General features: G+C 35.4%; 1 protein-coding gene across 2 annotated transcripts in view; it reads right to left on the bottom strand.

Annotated features, from left to right (window-relative positions):
* The window catches only part of LOC145260381 (uncharacterized), a 223,965-nt gene that overhangs the window by 32,119 nt on the left and 168,577 nt on the right, over nt 1-23,269 (bottom strand). For both annotated transcript variants that reach the window (XM_080118332.1, XM_080118331.1), the window contains exon 3: nt 13,399-16,503. In XM_080118332.1, the coding sequence (XP_079974458.1) occupies nt 13,399-16,453 (3,055 nt within the window). In that variant the 5' untranslated portion in view covers nt 16,454-16,503. The remainder of the gene's footprint in view (nt 1-13,398; nt 16,504-23,269) is intronic.

Genomic DNA, 23,269 nt, shown 5'->3' with positions numbered 1-23,269 from the left:
GGCGGTCAATGTGGCAGTCACTGAGGGACTTCTTCAGAGAGTCTTTATATTTTTCTTCGGTGCCCCTCTGTCACGACGGCCAGTAGAGAGTGGTCTATATAAATAATATACTATAATCTGATGATTATTGTTTCCCAGAATGTACTGCTGCCATCGTGCACAGAAATCACTTTTTCCATTGCTACCAACATAATAGATGTACTGAGACTAAAGCTGCTTTCAGGACTGCCAGCAACCACTGTAAAAGAGTAATAAAAAATGCAAGCGAGCTAAATGCTCAGTCCATTAAATCCAAAGTAGCTGAGCAGCGGCTTGGTTCCTGCCAGTTTTGGCAAATAGCAAACAGGATCCTGAACAGAAGTGTGCATTCTATCTCAACCATCATCAATGGACCTGAGGTCATCTCATCAGCATCAGACAAGGCCAAACTATTTGCCAAGAACTTTGCAGCTAATTCCACCCTATGCGACGAAGGCCATCAACTCCCCATATTTCCTCCTATAACAGACAACACGCTATGCAACATACAAATATCTGTTTGTGAGGTCGCCAAGCTAATCAAGAACCTTGATTCCAGTAAAGCAACTAGCCCTGACGGCATTCCAATTATAGTGTTGAAAAAGCTCCAAACAGAACTTGCCCCCATACTTACAAAACTGTTTAAGCATTGCTTTAAGGAGATGTGCACCTTGGAAAACCTCGTCAGTAGGCCCTGTATTTAAGAATTCAGTAAGTCTCCTGCGTGTCATGGGTAAGCTGCTGGAATCCATATTAAATAGAGAAGTAGTCAACCACCTCAGCAGATATAACCTTCTTAGTGACATGCAATATGGTTTCCATTCTGCTAAATCTACAGTAGATGTGCTAACGGTTATATCTCATAGGATTAGTGAATCTCTCGACAAAGGCATCATCATGGATATGGCAATCCAACAGATTGACAACATTCCAACAAAGTCTGATGGTATCGTGAGACACTGCTGGGGTGCTCTGGGCTAGTGGTAATCATGCTTCAACTCCAAAACTATGCCTGAACCAAGAGTCATCATCGGATGAATGCTTTGTTGGAGACAATGCTGCTGTAAAAGCAACAGTTATTGTATAAACATTTTTCATTTTTTTATGAATGCATGTATGGGATATGTATTTACAAGGAAAAGAAAATCAGTAATTAAGGAAAAAATTTGAAGTTGAAGCTTGTCCAAATGATTATAACTTCAAAGATACACATTGTATAATAAAACACATGTTGTGATATCTTAGTTATTGTGGAATCAGAATATATATATATATATATATATATATATATATATAAACCTCAAAACTTAACTATTATCGATCTCTGCTCCCCTTTTTCTTTTTCTCCATTTTTTTTTCCTTTTTCTCCATTTTTTTCGTTTTTTTTTTTTGCTTTCTTCATGCTTCTTCTAATATCATTTTTCCAAATCATAATAACCATTTCTGTAAAGTCTGACGAATTTACTGGATCGCTAATACAATTCGGTAACCGAAACATGTGTAACTAAACAGATAAAACGGTAATAAAAAATAAAACCTATATATATATATATATATATATATATATATAATAATTTTTTTACTATAATAATTAAATACCTACAGACATTAGTGTTTCATCCTTTCGGGGAATCTTCAGTGCAGGGTGTCACGATTGACACTAGTCGACAGATTCGAACCCGGAAACAGGAGCCATTTCTGGCTTGATTAGCAAAGATCGTATCCAATCGGCTACCATTAACCACAAGAAATAACGTTAAATTTTACATTTTAATTTTAAATGTTCTTAACAGCAGTCACAGTGATCTAATCGTTATACGATGATCTATGCATAAGAGCTAAATTGACCGACTTAATTCAACTGAAATTGCTCAACGATAAGAAACGAGTTTCTTAAAGGGCTGTCATAATTATTTTTTTACTATAATAATTAAATACCTACAGACACTAGTGTTTCATCCTTTCGGGATGATTCACAATAACCAAGATGGTCATATCTCACATGTGTTTCATTATACAATGTATTTTTTTGGAGTTATAATTGTATAATATGTGCTGATCATCATATAATGATTAGATCACTCTGACAGACGTTAAAAACATTTAAAATAAATGTTTAAATTTCTCAGGGTTAACGGTGGCCGAATGGATTAGGTCCTTGTTAATGAAACCAGATATGTCTGCAGGTATTTAATAATTATTATAGTAAACAATTATATCAGCCCCTTTAAGAAACGTGTTTCTTTTCGTTGAGCACTTTCAGTTGAAATAAAAGTCAGTCAATTTAGCTTTTATGCACAGATCATCATATAATGATTAAATAACTTTGACAGACGTTAAAAAACATTTAAAAGAATAAATGTTTAAATTTCAACAGTATTTCTCACGGTTAACGGTGGCCAGGAGGATTAGGTCCTTGCTAATAAAGCCAGAGATGGCTTCTGTTGCTGGGTTTGAATCTATCAACCAGTGTTAATTGTGACACCCTGCACTGATGATTCCTGAAGGATGAAACACTAGTGTCTGTAGGTATTTAATAATTATTAAAGTAAATAATTATATATATATATATATATATATATATATATATATATATATATATATATAACTACTTCATTTACTCATAAATTTAATATACGAAAGTATAGATTTATGCGTAAACTTTAAGTATTTACTTCAAAAGTGCTCAATACGTAGGTAGAGCTAGTTAGTAATTTATAAAATATATATGGCGACTAAGCTACACTGAATATTCTGCGTTTTATCCACTGTAGGATTCGTCAGGCTTATGCGCATAAGCCACAAAAGGTGGTCATAAAGTGGGTGCTCATTTTACATTAAATAAATATACAAACGTGATCTCCCACTTTTTGAACTATAATTTCTTCATATCTTAGAAACTACTTGTTTTCTGGAATTTTAAACATTATTTTTTTCTCACATTCTGCTCTGACTACAATCTTTAACGATTACCCTTTTTATATGCATAATGATTGCTTTGTTTATAAACATAATGATTGCCCTTTTATGAACACAACGATTGCCCTTTTTAAAAACATAATGATTGACATTTTTATAAACATAACAGTTGCCATCTTATAAACATAACGGTTACTCTTTTCTGAACATTAAGATTGCCCTTTTATGAACACAACGATTGACCTTTTATAAATACATTGGTTGCCCTTTAACCAACATAACCACTGCCCTTTTATATATACACTGATTGCCCTTTTATGAAGATAAAAATTGTCCTTTTATAAACGTAATGATTTTCTCCTTTCATAAATATACTGATTGACATTTGATAACTATCCTGATTGCCCCTTTTATAAACATAATGATCTTCCCTATTCATAAATATACTAATTCTCCTTGTTTAAACATAATTACCTTTTTTTAAACATAATGATTACTCGTTTATAAATATAATGATTGCCCTTTTTATGAACATAACGATTGCCCTTTTTTATAAACAATTGCCCTTTTTATAAACATAACGATTGCCCTTTTTTAAAAATAAGTTACCCTTTTATAAACATAAGGATTCTCTTTTTTATAAAAAATAATGATTGCCTTTTAATATACACAATGATTGCTCTTTATAAATATAACGATTACTCTTTTATGAAAATAATGATTGCTCATTTATAAACATAATTATTTTCTTTTTATAAACATAAGCGTTCCCTTTTTTATAAAGATAATAGTTGCCTTTCTATAAACATAATGATTGGCTTTTATAAACATGATTTCCTTTTTATGAACATAATGATTTCCTTTTTATAAATAACTAGTGGGGAGTACCCGGCGTTGCCCGAGTGTTTGGAGGTGTGTGTGCTCAGGCGGGGTGGGGGGTGTTAATCAAAACATAAGAATAAGCGAAGTAAAAAAACTAACGTAGGGCAAACGAACGATAAAGAAAACGCGAAATAGAAAAACGAATGTTAAAAAAAAATACATGTGAAAAATGGTTTAAATAACCCTGCTTCAATATTAAAATTTAAAAAGTCGAAAAAAAAAAAGAAGACATCTCACACCACGATTCGAACCCAAAACCTTTAGGTAATGAGGCCACGCTCTAACCAACTGAGCTAAGATGACGTCCACGAAATTGTGTCGCTTTTTCAAATATTTAAAGGAAATCAGGTTACGACGTCATATGACGCATGTGTAGAAGTGGAATTGTCATGAGAGGACGGTTTTTGCTGACTCCCCCCCCTGTAGAAAACTGATCATTTTAGGGTGAAGGAATTAACGTTTTTGGCCAATTTTTCGATATTTGTTGGGCAAAGGTTGGGAGTTTAAAATGATACCGATCTGGCAAAAATCCGTGACCCGTGTGGAAAGCTTTTGCGAGACATACAAACACACAAACAGACATACAAACACACATTTTGCCTTTTATATATATAGACTAGCGGGGGTACCCAGCGATGCCCGGGTGTTTGGAGGTGTGTGTGGTTTTGGGTAAATCAAAACTCCGGGAGGGGGGGGGGTTAAAATAAAAAAAAAAAGTTTTGGTAGGTGAGTATGAGGATCGAACCCGAACCCTTGAGGCAAAGTTGGAAATTAGAGTGTGAAAAAAAGACGTACGACGTTAACCACTGGGCCATGGAGACATACAAGGGAAACACATATGAATTTATTTATTTAACTGTTGACAGGTGGCAGCAATAAAAGTTAACTCTGCTGCTTCTATTTGACCTAATTATTGAGGTCAAATAGAAGTCACGCAGTTAACTTGGGTTTGTTTACCCAAGTTTTTTCCCCAACAGATGTTGTGAGGGAGAAACCAGCTCCCCATTGTCCAGATTGATGAGCAATTGTCTGATATGAGAGGTGGCCCCACATTGATCAAAGCTGATTGCTTCTGGACGTTTCCCGGCGCTATGCCGAGAACGCTCCCTTAGCTTTGAATTAGTTTCGCTTTTTATACGAAAAAGCCCAATCAACACGCAAGAAGCCAAAATAGCAATAATTTTGTAAAAGTCGATGTAAATAAATCTAGACGCGACGCGCTTTCCCAAATCCTAGATATTATTATCTACGGCCTATATAAACACTTCTAAGCGATCGTAACCTCCCCGGGACTGTGTGCGAGAAAAGCCTTTGCGAGACATACACGAAATGGTCACACACATTTTGCCTTTTATATATATATAGACTAGCGAGGGGTACTCGGCATTGCCCGGGTGTTTGGAGGTGTGTGTGTGGTTTTGGGTAAATCAAAACTCCGGGGGGGGGGGGTTAAAATAAAAAAAATGTTTTGGTAGGTAAGTATGAGGATCGAACCCGAACCCTTGAGGCAAAGTTGGAAATTAAAGTGTGAAAATAAAAGAGTGCGATGTTAACCATTGTGCCACAGCGAGATGATAACGGAAACACGTTTGAATTTATTTAATTACTTAAATTAGCAGGTGCACGTTTTAATGACTTAATGAGGTCAACTTTTGACTGTGGGGTATCATTTAGTGCGGAACACTTTTTTTTTTTTCCCAAGATGTTGGGGGTAGGGGGAAACAGCTCCCCTTGTCCAAATTGAATAGCAATTTTTTGATATATGGAAAATATTTCCACATTGATCAAAGCAATACCGCCAGAATTAGTGTCACTTTTATTATAGGAAAAAGGCTAATCCACATGCGGCAAGCGACAAATGTTGAATATTTATCTTCCCGAAGTCGAGCAAATAAAATAGACAGATGAGCTCCGTTGTTAACTCTGAGATATTACGATTTACATGTGATATAAAAAGTTTTTAAAAGTTGTTAGGCGACAGACCGCTTCTCTGAAAAAAGCCTTTTGTAGACATACAGAAAAAGCGAACACACATACACACATACATTTTTGCTTTTATATTTATAGATGATTTTATAAACATAATGATTGCATTTTTTATAAACATAACCATTGTCCCTTTCTGAACATTATGATCGCCCCTTTTATAAGCATAACAATTGCGCTTTTAAAAACATACTGATTATCCTTTTACAAATGTAACAATTGCATTTTTATAAACATAATGATTGCATTTTTTATAAACATAATAATTGCCTTGTTGTGAATATGGATTATCTCCCTTGATAATCCAAAACTATATAAGCTGTGTATTTCCGTTTGTCGAGTAGACAAGTAGTTAAATTCTTAATTGAATAATAAAGATTACTAGACGGAAACTTATCGTCCTGTTTTCATTACAATTTATTCAATTAAAGAATGGAACAATTTATGCAACTGGAGCAATTTACAACAGATTCAGAAAGCGATTCAGCCGACAAGTGCTGGAAACATTGGCAGGAGACCTTTACAAATTTTATCAAGGTTCTACATACAGAAAGACCGGACTTCCCATCAATAAGCGTGCGCTCCTAACCAACTACCTGTCTCAGACAATTAACAAAATTATCTCAGATTGTGTTACCTACGAAGCAATCGATGTACTGGACGCTACATACATAAAACCCCAAAATAAGATATTTTCTAGACACCTACTTGCAACTCATTGGCAAAATGCAGGCAAAACACTGGACCATTTCCTTAAGAGCCTTCAGACACTGGGCAAAGATTGCAACTTCTTCCCAATGACGGTATTAGAAGCCCAAGAGCAACACATTTTGGACATCTTCATTAACGGCTTTCATAATGCTCAAGTCAAACAACGTCTTCTTGAAAATAAGACTCTTACACTTAGAACAGCTTATGAGAAGCCTATACCTTTGCATGTGCTATACAGCAGTCTAGTTTTTTTGTTTTTTTTATTACATTTTCACCCCAAACAAGGCACATTGCCACTTTGATGTACTATCAGGGACATAAGCTACAGGGGTAAGCATGTTAGCCTTCTCGGTTGCTGAGCAAACAACCTCATGATTAATGAGGAATTGTTGATTCCCCATTATTTACTACACTGTTGTAAATTTTCCAGAAGTCACGGTTTCCTAATTTCTGTGCTCCGATGCATTTTTTGGTGGTTTCAGTAAATTCTCTCTTAGCTGTCGCTATTTCTTTCTTACAGTTACTTCTGGCTTCTATATACTTCTGTCTGTTTGAACTGGACTTATGTCGGTTAAATCTGCTGTACACATGTTGCCTTTGTGCAATGGAAGCTGCACAAGTAGAAGTAAACCATTAGGGAGAGTGGGGTTTGCTATAATATTTCCGTGTGTAAACATGTGCTTCAATTGCCATTTTGAACCATTCAGTGGTCTCATTTGCGCACTGTTCAGCAGGAAGTGAAAAAATATTTCACCATGGGGCGTCTCTGATGGCTTACTAGTCAGCCTTTTTATAATATCTTGTCGTTTTGAGCAATGGCTCTTCAGTTTTGGCTCTAGAGTTTAGAGCAATTTCAACCATTATCACTGCATGATCAGCATTCCCAAGTGGGATGTAGGCATTCGTTACACAATCATCAGGAACTGTTGCCAGAAACAGATCTAGAAGTGATGCGTGTTGTTCTTGCTGGTCTGGGAAACGGGTTGGAAACGTAACCATCGGTGATAGGGAATGAGATATAGAGAAGCTATGTGTTGTGGTACCAGCTGCGTCTATTGTAAGTAGAAAATCCAAGCTAGTTGCTGTGGTGGACATTGAAGTCACCAAATACATGCATTTGTGCGCTAGTGTTGAGGGAGAGTGCTGTATCTATGCTGTCAGAGACTTTGTTTATTAAGGTACAGACATTAAGAAAAAGGTGGCGCTGTTTGACTGGACGCCACTTTAAACTTATTACTGACCAAAAATCAGTTGCTTTTATGTTTAACTCTAAGACTACAAGCAAAATAAAAAATGAGAAAATAGAATTGAACTATCATGTTTCTCATTTGACATCAGCTACCGACCTGGCAGAGAGATGCTGTGAGGCATGAAAAATCGTTTTTCTTGGTGAAGGAGGTAAAAAGAATTACAAATTCCTGCCGAACGTATGCTGAAATAAAGCCTCAATTTTATAAACCCAGAACTGGCGTTTTAATAAAAGCAACACAACCATTCGAAAGACTAAATCTTCATTTTAAAGAGCCGCTACCAATCAAAACAAGGAATCAATAGAAATTAACTGTTGTCGACGAATATTCGCGGTTTCCTTTTGCCTTCCCTTGTTCAGACATATCAGCTACTGCAATTATACAATGCCACTGTTCATTATTTGCTGTCTTTGGAGTCCCTGCCTATATACATTTCGTCCAATGGGCTTCTTTCATGTCAAAGCAGCTTCAACAATTTCTTCAGGAACGAGGAGTAGCCATAAGCCAGACAACTCCCTACAACCGTAAGAGTAATGACCAACGTGAAAAACATAATGGCATTATTTAGAAGACGGTTCAATTGGCTGCATCAAATAAGGGACGTTCAATTGATAATTGGGAAAATTTCTCTCCTGTCGCATTTTACGCCATATGATTCCTATTGTGTATCACTACGAATGCTCCTGACACGACATCTAATGACACTGTCTTCGTTGGGGTTCCATCAGACACTTCGGATGGGCCAACACCTGGATGGAGGACTAGCACCGGAAAAACGTGTTCATACTGACGCAGAACGGTTTGCTCCTCTGAGAACGAAACATTTCAGAGCAAGGTATTTTAGGGTCCACAGACAGGCTTGTATTGAAGAGCCTAACTGTTTGAGTACTCCGACCTTGAATCATGGACTGCCGAGGCAGTCACTGCGAGCTTAAGGGAGCCTGGACATTTAAGGGACTTTCTCCCTTATGTGTGAGAAATTTGGTGGGGGAGAATGTTGTGATTATGGATTATCTCCCTTGATAATCCAAGACTATATAAGCTGTGTATTTCCACGTGTCGAGTAGACAAGTTGTCGAATTCTTGTCGGTCGAGATCCGGTACTCATACTGGACTGGTGGCTGAAGTGTGGCGTCTGCGCAAATGCTGCACTTAAATTAATTGTCCTTAGTCAATGGAGGTGGAAAACCCTTCTATACAAAAGCAATTTTATTTTTGCAAACTGCCAGAGTGCCCCTTTTGAGGGAAGCTGGTGTTTGCCTACATTAAAAATGACCTTGCGTCACATTTTGTTTCGTGGGGAAACAAATAAATAACGACAAGTAGTCGAATTCTTAATTGAATAATAAAGATTATTAGACAGAAACTTACTGTCCTCTTTTCATTACATGCTTCTTTTATAAGCATAATAAGTGCACCTTGTATAAACATAAACATTGCCGTTTTTATAAACATAACGATTGCCTCTTTTATAAGTATAATGACTGGCTTTTTTATAACCATAAATATTGCATCTTTTATAAGCATAACTACAGCAAATAATTATTATTATTTATCTACACAGAATCTTTTTATCCAACATTTAAAAAAAATTTAATAGACAAATTAAATTTCCTGAAGTAAAAATGATACATAAAACAATTTGCAAACAAATTACACAATTATTTTTTTTTAATTTGTAAATATGTTAAAATCTCTAAAGAAACGTATTCCCTGTAGGTTTTATCCTTCAATGACACTAGTCTCGAAAAAAAAAAAAAATGTCACTCAGTTTGTTTTTTGAAAAGCAAATTGATGCCTTTTCTGTAAATCTTAAGGCAAACACTCGTTTTTTTTAATTTTTTTTTATAAATTTATTTACTTAACAAATGAAACAATTTCCTTGAATAAATATGTTCCATTTAGATTTTCAGGGATTTTTGAACTCAGAGATAGAGTCAACAGGTTATCGATGTTGACAGAAAATTTAAAAATAAATCATTTAAAATCTTTTTTCTTTTTGCTGGAAGGAGGGGGGGGGTCACCACTTATCAAGAACCAATGGCCACTCGAGAATAAGCGTTAATGAGTGCCAGGCAAACACTGAGACAACAGCATGTTGTAGTCAGCTTGAAAGCAGTCTAGCGGTATTGTGGTCCACAGACGAACAGTTCTAGGAAAAAAACTTGGCTCATAGAATTTTTGTTTAGTTTTAAGCACTGATAGAAAGTAAATGATAAAAAGGAAATTATTGACAGTTGTTGCAGCTAGGCGAGTATTTGTCGCAAATGTTTCACAAGAGGAGGACCCTAGATTGAAACCCAGTCGAGCACCTGCCATTAAAATAATAATAGAGTAGAGATGGCCTTGCAATATCTCTTCTCTAAGAAAGAGGAAGTAGGGAGGCAAAAAGACTTCCATTCATTAGATTTTGAAGATGGTTTGTAACCTGTCAAGGCAGGAAAGGATGCTCTGAGCAGCACTTCACGAGATGTGTTAAGAGTACTTCATCTTGAGACGTATTTGACTCTTGTATATATATTTTTTTTTTACATAGGCATCACCACTTATCAAGGCCAAGAGGCCACTCAAGGATAACGGTTAAAGAGTGTACAGTAGAAATTGGACAATATAGTAATCGTTAGTAATGGAAATTCGGTAAATTTGTTAACTTATATGAAATGGCTCATCAAAAACGTGTTTACGTTAGACTTGAAGACAACCATATTGTAGTCAGCTGGAAAGCAGGAAAACGGAAGACAATTCCATAGGCGTGCAGTTCTAAGAAAGAAACTTTGCTCATGGAATCTAGGTTTAGGCACAGATAAAGAGTGGGGGAAATTATTGATAGTGTTTTCTGCTAGACAGGTTTTTCTTGTGAAAGTTTGGTGAGGGAGGAACATAGATTGGAGCTCAGCCGAGCACTTGCCATGAAAATAATCATAAAGCAGAGACAAACTCGCAACATCTCTTCTGTGAGATAGAGGTTGCAGGGAAGAGAAAAGGACATCCCCTATGAGGCTACAAAGTCTATTTTGAACTCTATCAAGGCAGGATAAGTCCTTTCTAGCAGCTCCTGCCCAAATGTGGCAACAGTACTCCATATGGTAGAGAATTGCATTTGGAGCGAGATACTTTTTAGAGCTGTAGTACATACCTTTAAAATAATTATTTTATACTAGCAGCCTGCTCGGCATTGCCCGGTTGTAAGATACTTTTAAATATGATATTTTGATTAATGCAGATTTTGTATTTATTATTGCATTATATTAAATCCAATATATAGTAATGATTTTAAAAGTTTAAAAAAAAAAATGACTCAAGCGCCACCACCAAGAATCAAAACCAAAACGTTTAGTTTACGATTTACTTTTTCCTTTGAAGTTAATGCTTGACCTATAAAAACATGTTTACTGCAATGCTAAAAATTAAAACATGAAATAATAGCTATTATGTTACGCATGAATAATCGTAATGCAATAAGCTAATCTCCACCTGGCAAATTCCATTTCTTCAATTTTCACACTTTTGCACCGATTTTCTCCCGGTTAAAACACAAATATAAAGTTTTGCATACCCTAAATTTCATGTCTGTAGATCAAAAACTGACAGAGGAGTTTGATAGGCAAAATTTTTTAAACAAATACATATGCATACATAAATATATATAGAAAGGGATTTGTGTTTACTATAAGCTTTTTACGCAAATATGACGCAGATATAAATCATGTAGAATATCTGCATGAATATAATATACACGTAATAGTTAAAGATGATCATCCCATAAGAAAACTGAAAAAAACTAATAGAGAATTAACTAAAATGAATGTTTAAAATAATATGCAAATTAGCTAGATCTTTTTGTAGATGAATGCAATTCCACGAGCCATATATAACAAAGTTGTATTTTCTTTTTAAATAAATAGAAAAAGGGGTTTTTAATATGAATAGCAATACATAAAAAAAAAAAAAATTACACAATTATTATTATTATTACTTTTTCATTTTTTTTTTTCGATCCTCATATATCCAACAATACATTTACTATATGCACCAAGGAAGATCATCAGGAATGTATGGCCCTCATACTTTTTTTTCCACCTCAAACAAGGCATATTGCCACGTGGATGTAAAAGACGCCCTTGATATACTGAACCAAAACATAGAGAGAGAGAGAGAGAGAGAGAGAGAGAGAGAGAGAGAGAGAGAGAGAGTCAATTATGGTAAGCACATTTCTTACTATATTACAGTTCTCCTTTAATCATATTTATCACATACTAGCCGGGGGGGGGGAGGCTTGCCGGTTATAAAATACACTTAAATGTGATATTTTAATTTGTCCAAATTTCGTATATACTATTTATAGAGGCGTGATTTCAAAAGTAAAAAAAAAAAAAACATTTGGGTGCCATCAGCTAGAATCAAAACTGAAATCGAAACTAGCATTCAAAGCTGGTGACGTTACCACTATACCAACGTGACACGTATATGAACTGATTAAAAATTAAAAATTAAAAATAAACTAAGATAAATGTATGATTTTTTTCAATTTTGACCCATTTTTGACCCCTTAAAAACTATTTTAACCGGCTTAAGACCCATAAAAGAATGGTCCGCAAAAAATCCAATCATTTGAGGCTCCTTGCACTGCTCTGTGATTTTTAATTTTGGAAGAGATACAGTTTGAAAATACGGAGACAGACAGACAGACAGATATATAACCTTTTATATATTAGATTTCATCCTTGGTATTTCCTCCAAGACTCCTTGAGAAGCTTTTTCATATCCAACTATAAATTACAAAGACATGCTGTCATGATACTGGATTTTATTGACAATTCATCTACAGAACATCCTTATTGCTAATGCGTACTAGCTAATATACCCACTAGCCAACCTATGTATGTCTACTAACATTGCCATTATATTGCTATATGTATTCTGCATTGTGATTGTATAGCATCTTTACTCACATCATGTTTAACTTTTTTTTTTATTACATTTTTAGCATATTGGGGCTAATATTTGAAAGGTTTTGACATTATTTGAATTAAGAATTATTAAATTAAAAATTCATGAAATTAGTTATATTTTTTTTTTTACAATTATTGAAAACACTTTTTGCGCTCCTTTTTAAAAATTTTTTTTTTTTTTAATTATTTCAAAAATCTTTTAAAACTATTTTGGGACTATTATGGACTGGATGTTTTTTTATGATGTTTGAAATTTTTTTTTTTTGATTTCAATAATTTAATTTGTCATTTGGATTTCAGTTATTTTATTTTTATACATTCATAAACATATATTTATTATAGAAATTTAAATAAAAAACTTTATTATTTAAAATATTTTTATAATTTCACAAACATATATTTCTTACAAAATTTCAAATGAACTAAAAAATTTAGTTTTAAAAATAGCAATTAAAGACTAATTGTCTGACCCCCTTAACAGCCACATTTCTATCCGAAAACTGATTATGAAGATTTTCCCAAATCTCAATACCCTGTATTTTGAGTCTGTAGACTGAAAATTGACAGAGTTATTGCATAGGGAAATGTACACAGACAGACACACACACAGATGGACACTTTCACTTTTATAGATATATAGATATATATATATATGAAAAAAAGGGAACGATTTTTTTTACCTGTGTGCGTAATCTCATGTCGCCGCAGATGGCTCCGTTTGAAGAAAGAAAAACGGCATCCCTCTTTCGAGCAGTGATACTTCTTGGGAGAGAGCTGATGGAACTCTTCACGATGGTTTTTGAGAAGGCGTGCCGTTCGGAAATCCTTTACACAGCCTTCCACCTCACAAAGGAAAGGTCGTGATGGCTCATGCACGTCCCTGTGGCTCTTAAGGGCCGGCGAAGTCTTAAATGTCTTTCCGCACAGGTCACACCCGTATGGCCTGTCATCGGAATGGACCTTTAGATGCCGCTTCATGCTGTCCTCCGAGAAGAACATCTTCTCACAGACGAAACACTTCACATTCTTCTCACGACACTCGTGGATACTCTTCATGTGCTTCTGCAGATTAGCCTTGTAGTTCGACTGATATCCGCAGTCGGGGCAATGGAACCGTTTTGGCAGGTCGGGAAAGTGCGTCGCCATGTGCACCTTCAGGGAGGACTCATATCGGAACATTTTGTTGCATTCCTTGCAGCTGAGGCTACGCACCCTGCATTCTTTTTTGTGCTTTTCCATTGAGATGACGTTCGTGTCGATGTACTTATGGCACTGTCGACATAATTTCTCGCTACGTCTGCTTCTATGAGATTGGCGCATGTGAACAGTGCAATTCTCCTTATTTTCGCCAATGAAGCTGCACTTTAGGCACATAAAGATGCCATGCGTTTCCACATGGCGTGCTAGCAAAGAGTGTTTTACAGCCTGAAAATCACACTGTTGACAAAGGTGGGCTTTCGGTTTTGAGGCCGTATCGAGGCAGATCTCTAGTCCTATTTTGGCAACAAGAGCAGCTACAACGGCAGCAGCTGCTGCATTCACATCCACAGGAGTCTTGGATTCTTCTGGTTCAGCTTCCGTTAATTCTTGGCTTTCTTTCTTGATATCTGTCTTACCAAGTTCTTTGTAGGAATCTTCCCAGTGGCTAACATCAGGATTGTCTTTAACTGTGCTGTCTTCCTCTGATGGACACGATGGATGTGTTAAACCGTTCTTGTCTGAAATATTTTCAAAATCATCCGGGGCCGATTCGTTCTTTTCATCAGCAACTTCTTTCTCTGAAATCACCTCGGTGGTACCTTTCACGTCTGGAAGGGTTGGGGCTGGCGTGGAAGGAGGGGTGGGCATGGGAATAGCAGCAGCCGCGGCAGCAGCAGCAGCAGCTGCAGCAGCAGCAACAGCTGAAGCAGCTGATCCTGTTCCGGAAGCTCGAACCAGTTCAACAACCTTACCCAAATTTTCCACCGCAGGCAAATCAGACTGGTCAGACAGGGAAGATTTTTTTTCTGTTTTCACAGCTAAAAGCTTACTGTCTTTGACATGTTTTGACTGGCTGGAATCAGCAGCACCTTTTTTGGATGCTGCCTCATCTGTAGCGCCAGCGACAATGGCCGGGCACTTCTTCATATGTCGGTTTAACGATTGTTTGTTGCAAAAGTTCCGCTTGCAACCCATACATTGTGCACCTGCCTTTGCCTGGCCACTGTCCTTGGCAATATTTTTTTTCTCCTCTTCTTCCTTGGCAATCGACTCCATCACTCCAGCTTTGATGTTCTCAATGACTTTAACCATGTCATTCGGTTGTTCAAGTTCTGACGCAGATGGTTTACCGACTTGGGCGCACTCTTTCTTTGTTTCATTTGCCGTATCGTCTTGTTTCTCTGCCGACTTGCCCAGCTGACAGACTTTTTTGCCTTTACTTTTCAGAACAACAGAACCGCCAACACAATCATCGTCATTGCCATTATTACTATTTGCGACAGACTCTTTGCTTTTGACCTCTTTCATTCCTTTATCAGGCTTAGGTTCTTTTTTCAAAGGGCTAGTTGCCTTGTTACCAACACATTTATTCGTAGCCACTACAGCCTTACCCGCAGCTGAAGCCTTAGGACTGCTACCCATTTTCTTCTCTTCATTTTTTTCTGAGACGCCCTTTGAACCCTTTCTTGGGCTTTCGGGTTTCTTTTTCACAACAGTTCCTATTTTATCATTTTCATTGTCTTCTTCTTTGCTTGAAAGACCCGCATCGACTACGTCAGCCTTAGATTCTCCATCCTCTGCATTACAATTGCTACTATTATTATTATTGTTATTCTCTAGCACATCTTTTCCTTTCTTCCTAGCCAGGTCTTTCGGTACTCGTGCTTTCCTTGCATTGATAGGCTTAGTCATTTGATTATTTTTGCTGTCGGTTGTACTTGTACCGTTTATCTGAGGCGCCACTATACGTTCAGATTCGTTCGTCTCCTGGCTGCAATTCGGTTCCTTGTTTTCTTTGAAATTTTTATTCTCTTTTAAGTTCTTTGTGTCTTTGCTGTCTTTTTTTTCTTTAACGGTGTTACGCTTTGGAGCTTTGGTCACCTTAACGTTCTTGGCAGCAATGGTGCTGTTGGCTCTTCGAGTGACCGGAACTGATGGCGTATCTTTCCTAGTGCTTCCAATACCCTTCACTTGTTTTATTCCCCGCAGGGATTTCTTCCCACCGGCATCTTTTACCAAAGATTGTTCCAATGATATCGACACGTTATTACACAAGACAACTTTTGGTTCTTTGATATTTTTATTATCGATCTTATTAATTGCCTTAATGTTTTTACAGTTGTTATTATCATTCTGCTTTATTTTAGTCGGCGGAGATTCTTTTGCACAGCCTTTTGCGAGCCGGCCTACTTTAGCAGGTTTAGTTACATCTTTAGTTTTTTCAGTACCTTCAGAGGATTTTATCCGTTTTGAAGACTTAGGTTTTATTTCTTCCTCATCACAAGGAGAGATTTTCCGTTTGCGTGATGATATTGGCGGGGTCTTCTTAAGTCTGCTATTAGCATTTACCGTAACACTTTCTTCCTCTTTTTTGCCTTTGAGCTCCCCATTCGATTTCAGCTCTGGCTTTTTCCTGGGACTGACGGCACGACTGTCGGGTTTCTTCTTGGAAGGAGATGTAGCAGGTTCTCTTGGTTCATTGGCTCTCCGGACTTTTTTCTGTCTCCTGCTAGTTGCTTGCTCTCGGGCCCCCATGTTCACGTTGACAAGGAGAGTAACTCTAACACAATGGGCATGTCAACAGCCTGTGAAGAAAAACAAGGAAAAATTATTGAGAAATAAGTCCAAAATTAGCTTAAGCACAAAATCACATCTATAAAGCACATCAATAAAAAGACTGTATTTGCAAAACAAGATGATATTTTTCTAGAACGAAGATTGTCAGGGTTTGTACTGATTTTCAATATCACTTTTCAAGGTCTTCTCCAGACAAAATTCAAGTTTCCAAAAGAAAATTTAGGATTTGTTTTACAATCCACAGCAATTCAAAAAAGTAGTAAAAAAAAAAAAAATCAAATATACAACAAATAAATGTTACCATAGCCAATAACAATTACTTTGCAACCTACCTGCATCATTTTTTAGTGTTTTTAAATAGTTTAAAAAATCTTTCTATTTCATCTCAAATATTAACTCTCTTTACGGCCTTTAATTTTCAACCAAGATGGCTGCCATCTTGTCTGTTTTTTTCAGCCCAGCTGGCCTCATTTTAGGTTATCACAATTTTTTTTTTTTTGAGGGGGTGGGCTTGTATCCACAATACGACTATGCAATTTCAAAACAATCTATTTCGATTTTATTTTCAATATTTAAAAAATATTTTTATTGTATTTTTTATTAATACTTAAAAAATAATTTAATAGAATTTATTTCTATTTTATTTATATATTTATATTTATATAATATTTTGGCACAAATTTTTACTGGACGTAAAGAATACAATTTTCAAAGCCTTTCAAGACATGTTCAAGAAATTTTTCCATATTTTCAAGGATTTTTCAAGGTAATAATAGAAATAAGGCCTTTTTAAGGCAAAAATTCCAGGACTTTTCAAGTCTGTGCAAACACTGTTCTATCCCTCCATAATCACAACTAGCTTTGGTTGGTTTATGGCATTATGGACGACCCCACCCCACCCCTCCAAGCCAATGGAAGAAAATAATTCATTAGCAGAACAAAATTTTAGAAAAGAAGATGAATAAAAAGATGAGAAACCGCCAAGATTTTTTACACGCTTCAGCCAGTGGTCAGTTTCTGAATAGTCAGTAGGAGATGCTGATAGGGCACACGCAGGAGTAGTCAGCTTCTATTAATCAGGTATGGTAGTGATTAAGGTAAAAGACCACACATAGCATTTCTGATTTTGAGTTAATAAATTTAAGAGTCAGAATTAGTTTTATAAACAGTTTATGGTGGCTTACAGCTCTGGAGGTCCCCTAAAAAAAAAAAGATAAGAGAGATTAGAGTCCAGATCGGGCAAAGCTTTAGCAGATGAAGAGATGAACGTATCGACAAAGATGCCTCAACAGATAACTATTAACAGACAACATTTGGAGACCACTCAAAGCACAACTGGTTTAAACGTGATGTATTGGAGTTGTGTTTTCTTTTGCGAGTTTGTATTCTATTTTATTTTTATACTTGTAAGCCAGTGATTGCTTCTTCAGCAATTGCCAAGTCAACACAGATCAGAACAAGAAAAAGAATAGCAGATGAAGGAGAAAAAAATCAGCACCAGGGCCGGTGATTGTTGAGAAGGATGGCATGGTTCTACATTTTTAGCGTTACTCATACTGCAAACTTTGGTTATAAGAGACACTGAAGGAATATTTTCCCAACTATTAATCCACATATTACATCAAACTTTTTAACCTTGAACATACATTTGAATCAACAACACCATACACCAACAACACTATAAATCACTTTACATCAGAGTAAAAGAGCCAGGTATGTCCAAGGATGGAATACTGTTGCCACATCTGGGTAGGAGCTGCTAGAAAGGACTTATCCTGCCTTGATAGAGTTCAAAATAGACTTTGTAGCCTCGTAGGAGATGTCCTTTTCTCTTCCCTGCAACCTCTATCTCACAGAAGAGATGTTGCGAGTTTGTCTCTGATGTATCGTTATTTTCATGGAAAGTGTTTGACTGAGCTTCAGTCTATGGTCCCCCCTCACCAAACTTTCACAAGAAACACTCGTCTAGCTGAAAACACTATCAATAATTTCCCCCACTCTTTATCTGTGCCTAAACCTAGATTCCATGAACAAAGTTTCTTTCTTAGAATTGCACACCTGTGGAATTGTCTTCCGTTTTCCTGCTTTCCGGCTGACTACAATATGGTTGTCTTCAAGTCTAACGTAAACAAGTTCTTGATGAGCCGTTCCATATATGTTAACAAATTTACCGAATTTTCATTACTAATGATTACTATATTTTCCAATTTCTACTGTACACTCTTTAACCCTTATCCTCGAGTGGCCTCTTGGCCTTGATAATGTGGTGATGCCAGTGTAAAAAAAAAAAAAGCAAACCTTTTTCAAAAGAAAAAAAAAAAAAAAAAAAAAAAAAAAATCGCCCAATCCTAAAATCTACTGGAAATTTAAACTGGAGTTTAAAACAATCATATTTCCCTCATCAGCTGGCATAACCCTAACCCTAATCCGAACAACTTACATTACCTTCCACCATTACATTCTAACAGTCACTCACTCACTCACTCACTCACTCACACACACACACACACACACACACACACACACACACTTTTTGGCAGTCTTGCAGTTAAGTCCCAGCAAAGTTCGACAACTGTAGAAGGGTCACATCAATATTTTACACCGTCAAATCACAAATATTACGAATTAAAATAAAAAAATATGTAATTAATATAAAATACATTATATAATTAATATAAAATATATTATATAATTAATATAAAAAAATATGAAAATTTGTTCCATTCCCATCTAATGGAAGAGTTGTGGAGACGGTGTGAGAAAGAACACTCATTTCCACGAATTATTAAAAGCATAAGACAACAATGCACTTTTTAAGAAATGTTTAATTTTCAAACTTGTTTTATTTTGTATAAATTTATATTTTTGTTACGTGGTTCAGATTTTATTTGGTTCGTTTTTCTGTTAAGACAATAATACACTTTCTAAAAAATTGTTTCATTTTTCTGTTAAATAAATAGTTATAAATATATAAAAATGTATATTTTGTTCGTTTACTTTATTTAATCAAGTGCTTACTTCCAATATTAAAATATTTTTTAATATTAATTACATATTTTTTTATTTTAACACTAATAATTCGTAATATTCATGATTTGACGGTGTGACCCCCTTTTTTTTTTTATTACATTTTCACCCCAAACAAGGCATATTGCCACTTTGTTGTAGGGGGCTACTATCAGGGACATGGGCATCAGGGGTACTGTGTAGGGAGTTGGGCAGCAAGATGTCGGTTCACGTTGCACTTGAACTTCTGCATGTCAGTACAGTCTGGGTGGAGAGAGGTGTGAAAAAAAAAGTTTAAGCGAACGGTAAAATAATTCAGTTTTTGTTTTAAAAGGAAAAAAAATCCCATTACGTAAGCCTCGGAATAAGAAAAAAAAAAAAAAAAAAAGGAGTAGGCAGGCAGGCTCGAACCTGTAACGCAAAAGAGGAAAAGAAGATGGCAAAAACAAACCGCTTAGCCCCTGCAACCACCATTACATACAACTTTGCTGCCATTCAAATTCAGGCTAGTCATTGCAAGTGCGTATGAAGACTTTGCAAAAATGTTGGCAAAAAAAGTAACCCCTCCTTGTACAAAACTACCCAGTTGAAGATGAAGGAATTAATGTTTTTGGCCATTTTTTTTATATTTGTTGTCCAAGACATCGAGCTTCAAAACGATACTGATCTGGTCAGCATGTGTCGCAAGTCTTTGCAATACATACAAACACACACACATTTTGCCTTTTATATATATAGACAAGAAAAAAGATGTATAGAAGATGTATAGAAAAATGCCAAGATTTTATTATATGCTATAATATATACTATCAGTATTTGTCGAAACAAAAATAGTTAAAAAAAAAAAAAAATGAACCTAAAACCAAAGTAAAATGTACTCAAACAAAACAAATGCTATTTAAGCCATCATATAAGAAAAAATGTGGGAACAAATACGCGTAAAATATTTATCGTATTTTACTACGATTTCTGTCATTAGTTTTACTTTTAACGATGGATGCAAAGCTTTAGTAGAATAGAAACTTCCCAAGAACTGTTGCTACCATCTTTTAACATTTTGTCAATAGAAACAAAAGCAAAGATTTTGAATTTGGATGGAAAATCAATGATAACGAGGAGGAGGAGGAGGAGGAGGATTGCGAGTGAAGAAAGCTCAATAAATCTTTCTCTCTCAAAAGAAATCTAGAGAATCAATAGGAATGGCCATATTTGATCAGAAGAGAAATAGAAAGACAAGGTGTGTGGATGTGGGTGGGGGTGGGACTGGTTGATGACAAAGAAGCATTTTATCGATAATGGAGGATAAGAAAAGAGTAGGTATGAAATAAAAAAACAAACAAACAAAAAAACATTCTTTTTAACAAATAAGTCCCAACCTTCGAGGAAATTTCTGAATGTTTATTTGTGATTCCTGCTTGGTTTTAACCCCTCCCCCCCATCTCCTTATTACTTAAATAGTGCACCATTGTGCATATGTTCTTATAAAAATAGCATTTACATAATGGCTTTATTTTATCTTTTTATATTTACTATATAATAACGACACTGATTCCGCCATGTGTCTGTATAAACTACAGCTACACACAATCACTATTTAGATGTTTAGATGCTCTGTGAAGCTATTTTTGTGATTTCATTAACTTTAGAAAATACTTAATTTTGTAAATACTTATAAATTAAACAGTTTAAATAATAATATTAGCAACATCTATCCCACTGAACCGTAAAAATTGGAGAGTAAGCTTGCAAAATAAAAAAAAAAATGCTTGACCCTTTCAACATGGGAAAAGTGAAATTGAGAGAGAGAGAGAGAGAGAGAGAGACAGACAGACAGACAGACAGACTGAAAAAGAAAGAGAGCGAGAGAGGGAAAGGAGGAGGGGGAGATATCCATATTAATTTAATAGTGCAAGAAAATGAAATTCTTATAGCTGCCTGTGTCCTGGCGTAGCTTTGGAAAGGAGAGAAATCAAAGAGAATCCATGTCCAACATTAAAATCAAGCAACCTAATTGAATATTTATTAGTGTAATCGGTCAAAAAAAAAAAAAGGAACATGTGCAATGCGTACACTATTATTTTTACAAATGGGATAGATAAATATAGGATAGGATCACACATAAAATAAGCCTGGTCCTGGTGTAAAAACATGAAAAAAAAAAAATGATACCAAACAAATATAAAAGCTGTAGGACTCAGAAAAAAGTTTTGAGCATTATGATTGGCATAAGCACCTTTGATAGACGACATGCGAGATCTGATAGGCATCCTGCAAATATTGGCCATTCCTCATTTCAGGTAACGGAATAGAACAGAGTAAATGCAGGTAAACAAATATGATCAAAACAAATTAACGAGCGCTCAAGTGATGAAATGAATCACAAGGGAAATCAGACTAGTAACACAGTAACAAAGTGCTATTATAAAAGCATCCCCCCCTTTACACGTCTCTACTATTATATAAAAGAAACATTGCGTGTGTGAAACATCGCTTGCTATGTGTTCTGTGGAATACGAAAAATTATCTATTTATCTGTCTGTCGATCTATCCATATATCTATGTGTATCTATCTATCTATATGTATGTATCTATCTATGCGTATATATGTATCTATCTATATGTATGTATCTATCTATATGTATGTATCTATCTATATGTATGTATCTATCTATATGTATGTATCTATCTATGCGTATATATGTATCTATCTATATGTATGTATCTATCTATGTGTATCTATCTATATGTATGTATCTATCTGTGCGTATATATGTATCTATCTATATGTATGTATCTATCTATGTGTATCTATCTATATGTATGTATCTATCTATGCGTATATATGTATCTATCTATCTATATGTATCTATCTATCTATGCGTATATATGTATCTATCTATATGTATCTATCTATCTATATGTATGTATCTATCTATATGTATGTATCTATCTATGCGTATATATCTATCTATCTATATGTATCTATCTATATGTATGTATCTATATGTATCTATCTCTCTATATGTATGTATCTATATGTATCTATCTATATGTATGTATCTATATCTATCTATATGTATCTATATCTATCTATATGTATCTATCTATATGTATGTATCTATCTATATGTATGTATCTATCTATATGTATGTATCTATCTATATGTATGTATCTATCTATATGTATCTATCTATCTATGCGTATATATCTATCTATCTATATGTATCTATCTATCTATATGTATCTATCTATCTAACTGCGAGGTAAACAAGGGATGAGATGTGAAGCTATGTTTTGATAAAAGTTGTCAAAACATATTGAGGTGTAAAATGGACAAGTTGCACCAGAAGTTCTAAAAATAGCTGACCCGGAGGACGTGTTTGTTGTCACGTGTTCAGGTTGGCTGAACATAGAGTCAAGTTGGAATTTGGACGTTGAGAAGAATGGATGGGTTAACAGTTGTCCTCCCCTCCTGTTGGGAGGGAGCTGACATGTCTCAAAATTGGAGACAAGATTTAATTACCCAAGCAAGTATACTCGTTTTCCATTTTTCTGTGATCGACATATGGACTCCAAAATGGCTTCGCCAATTTTTATGAAATTTTACACAAATGTATGTTATTAGATGGGTTTTGTATCAGGATGTCTTTGATAAGTATTGATAATCGAAAAAATATGATGCAAGAAGGAACAGGCGGTTTTGACTAAAGTTAACACCCTTATACAGCCTAACACCACAAGTGCATTTGAAAAGTTTTATTACCACAC

This window comes from Euprymna scolopes, chromosome 36 (genome assembly GCF_053919585.1).
Source record: "Euprymna scolopes isolate OS-2025 chromosome 36, ASM5391958v1, whole genome shotgun sequence".
Classification (NCBI taxonomy): domain Eukaryota; kingdom Metazoa; phylum Mollusca; class Cephalopoda; order Sepiida; family Sepiolidae; genus Euprymna; species Euprymna scolopes.
This window is presented reverse-complemented; position numbering and strand designations above follow the sequence as displayed.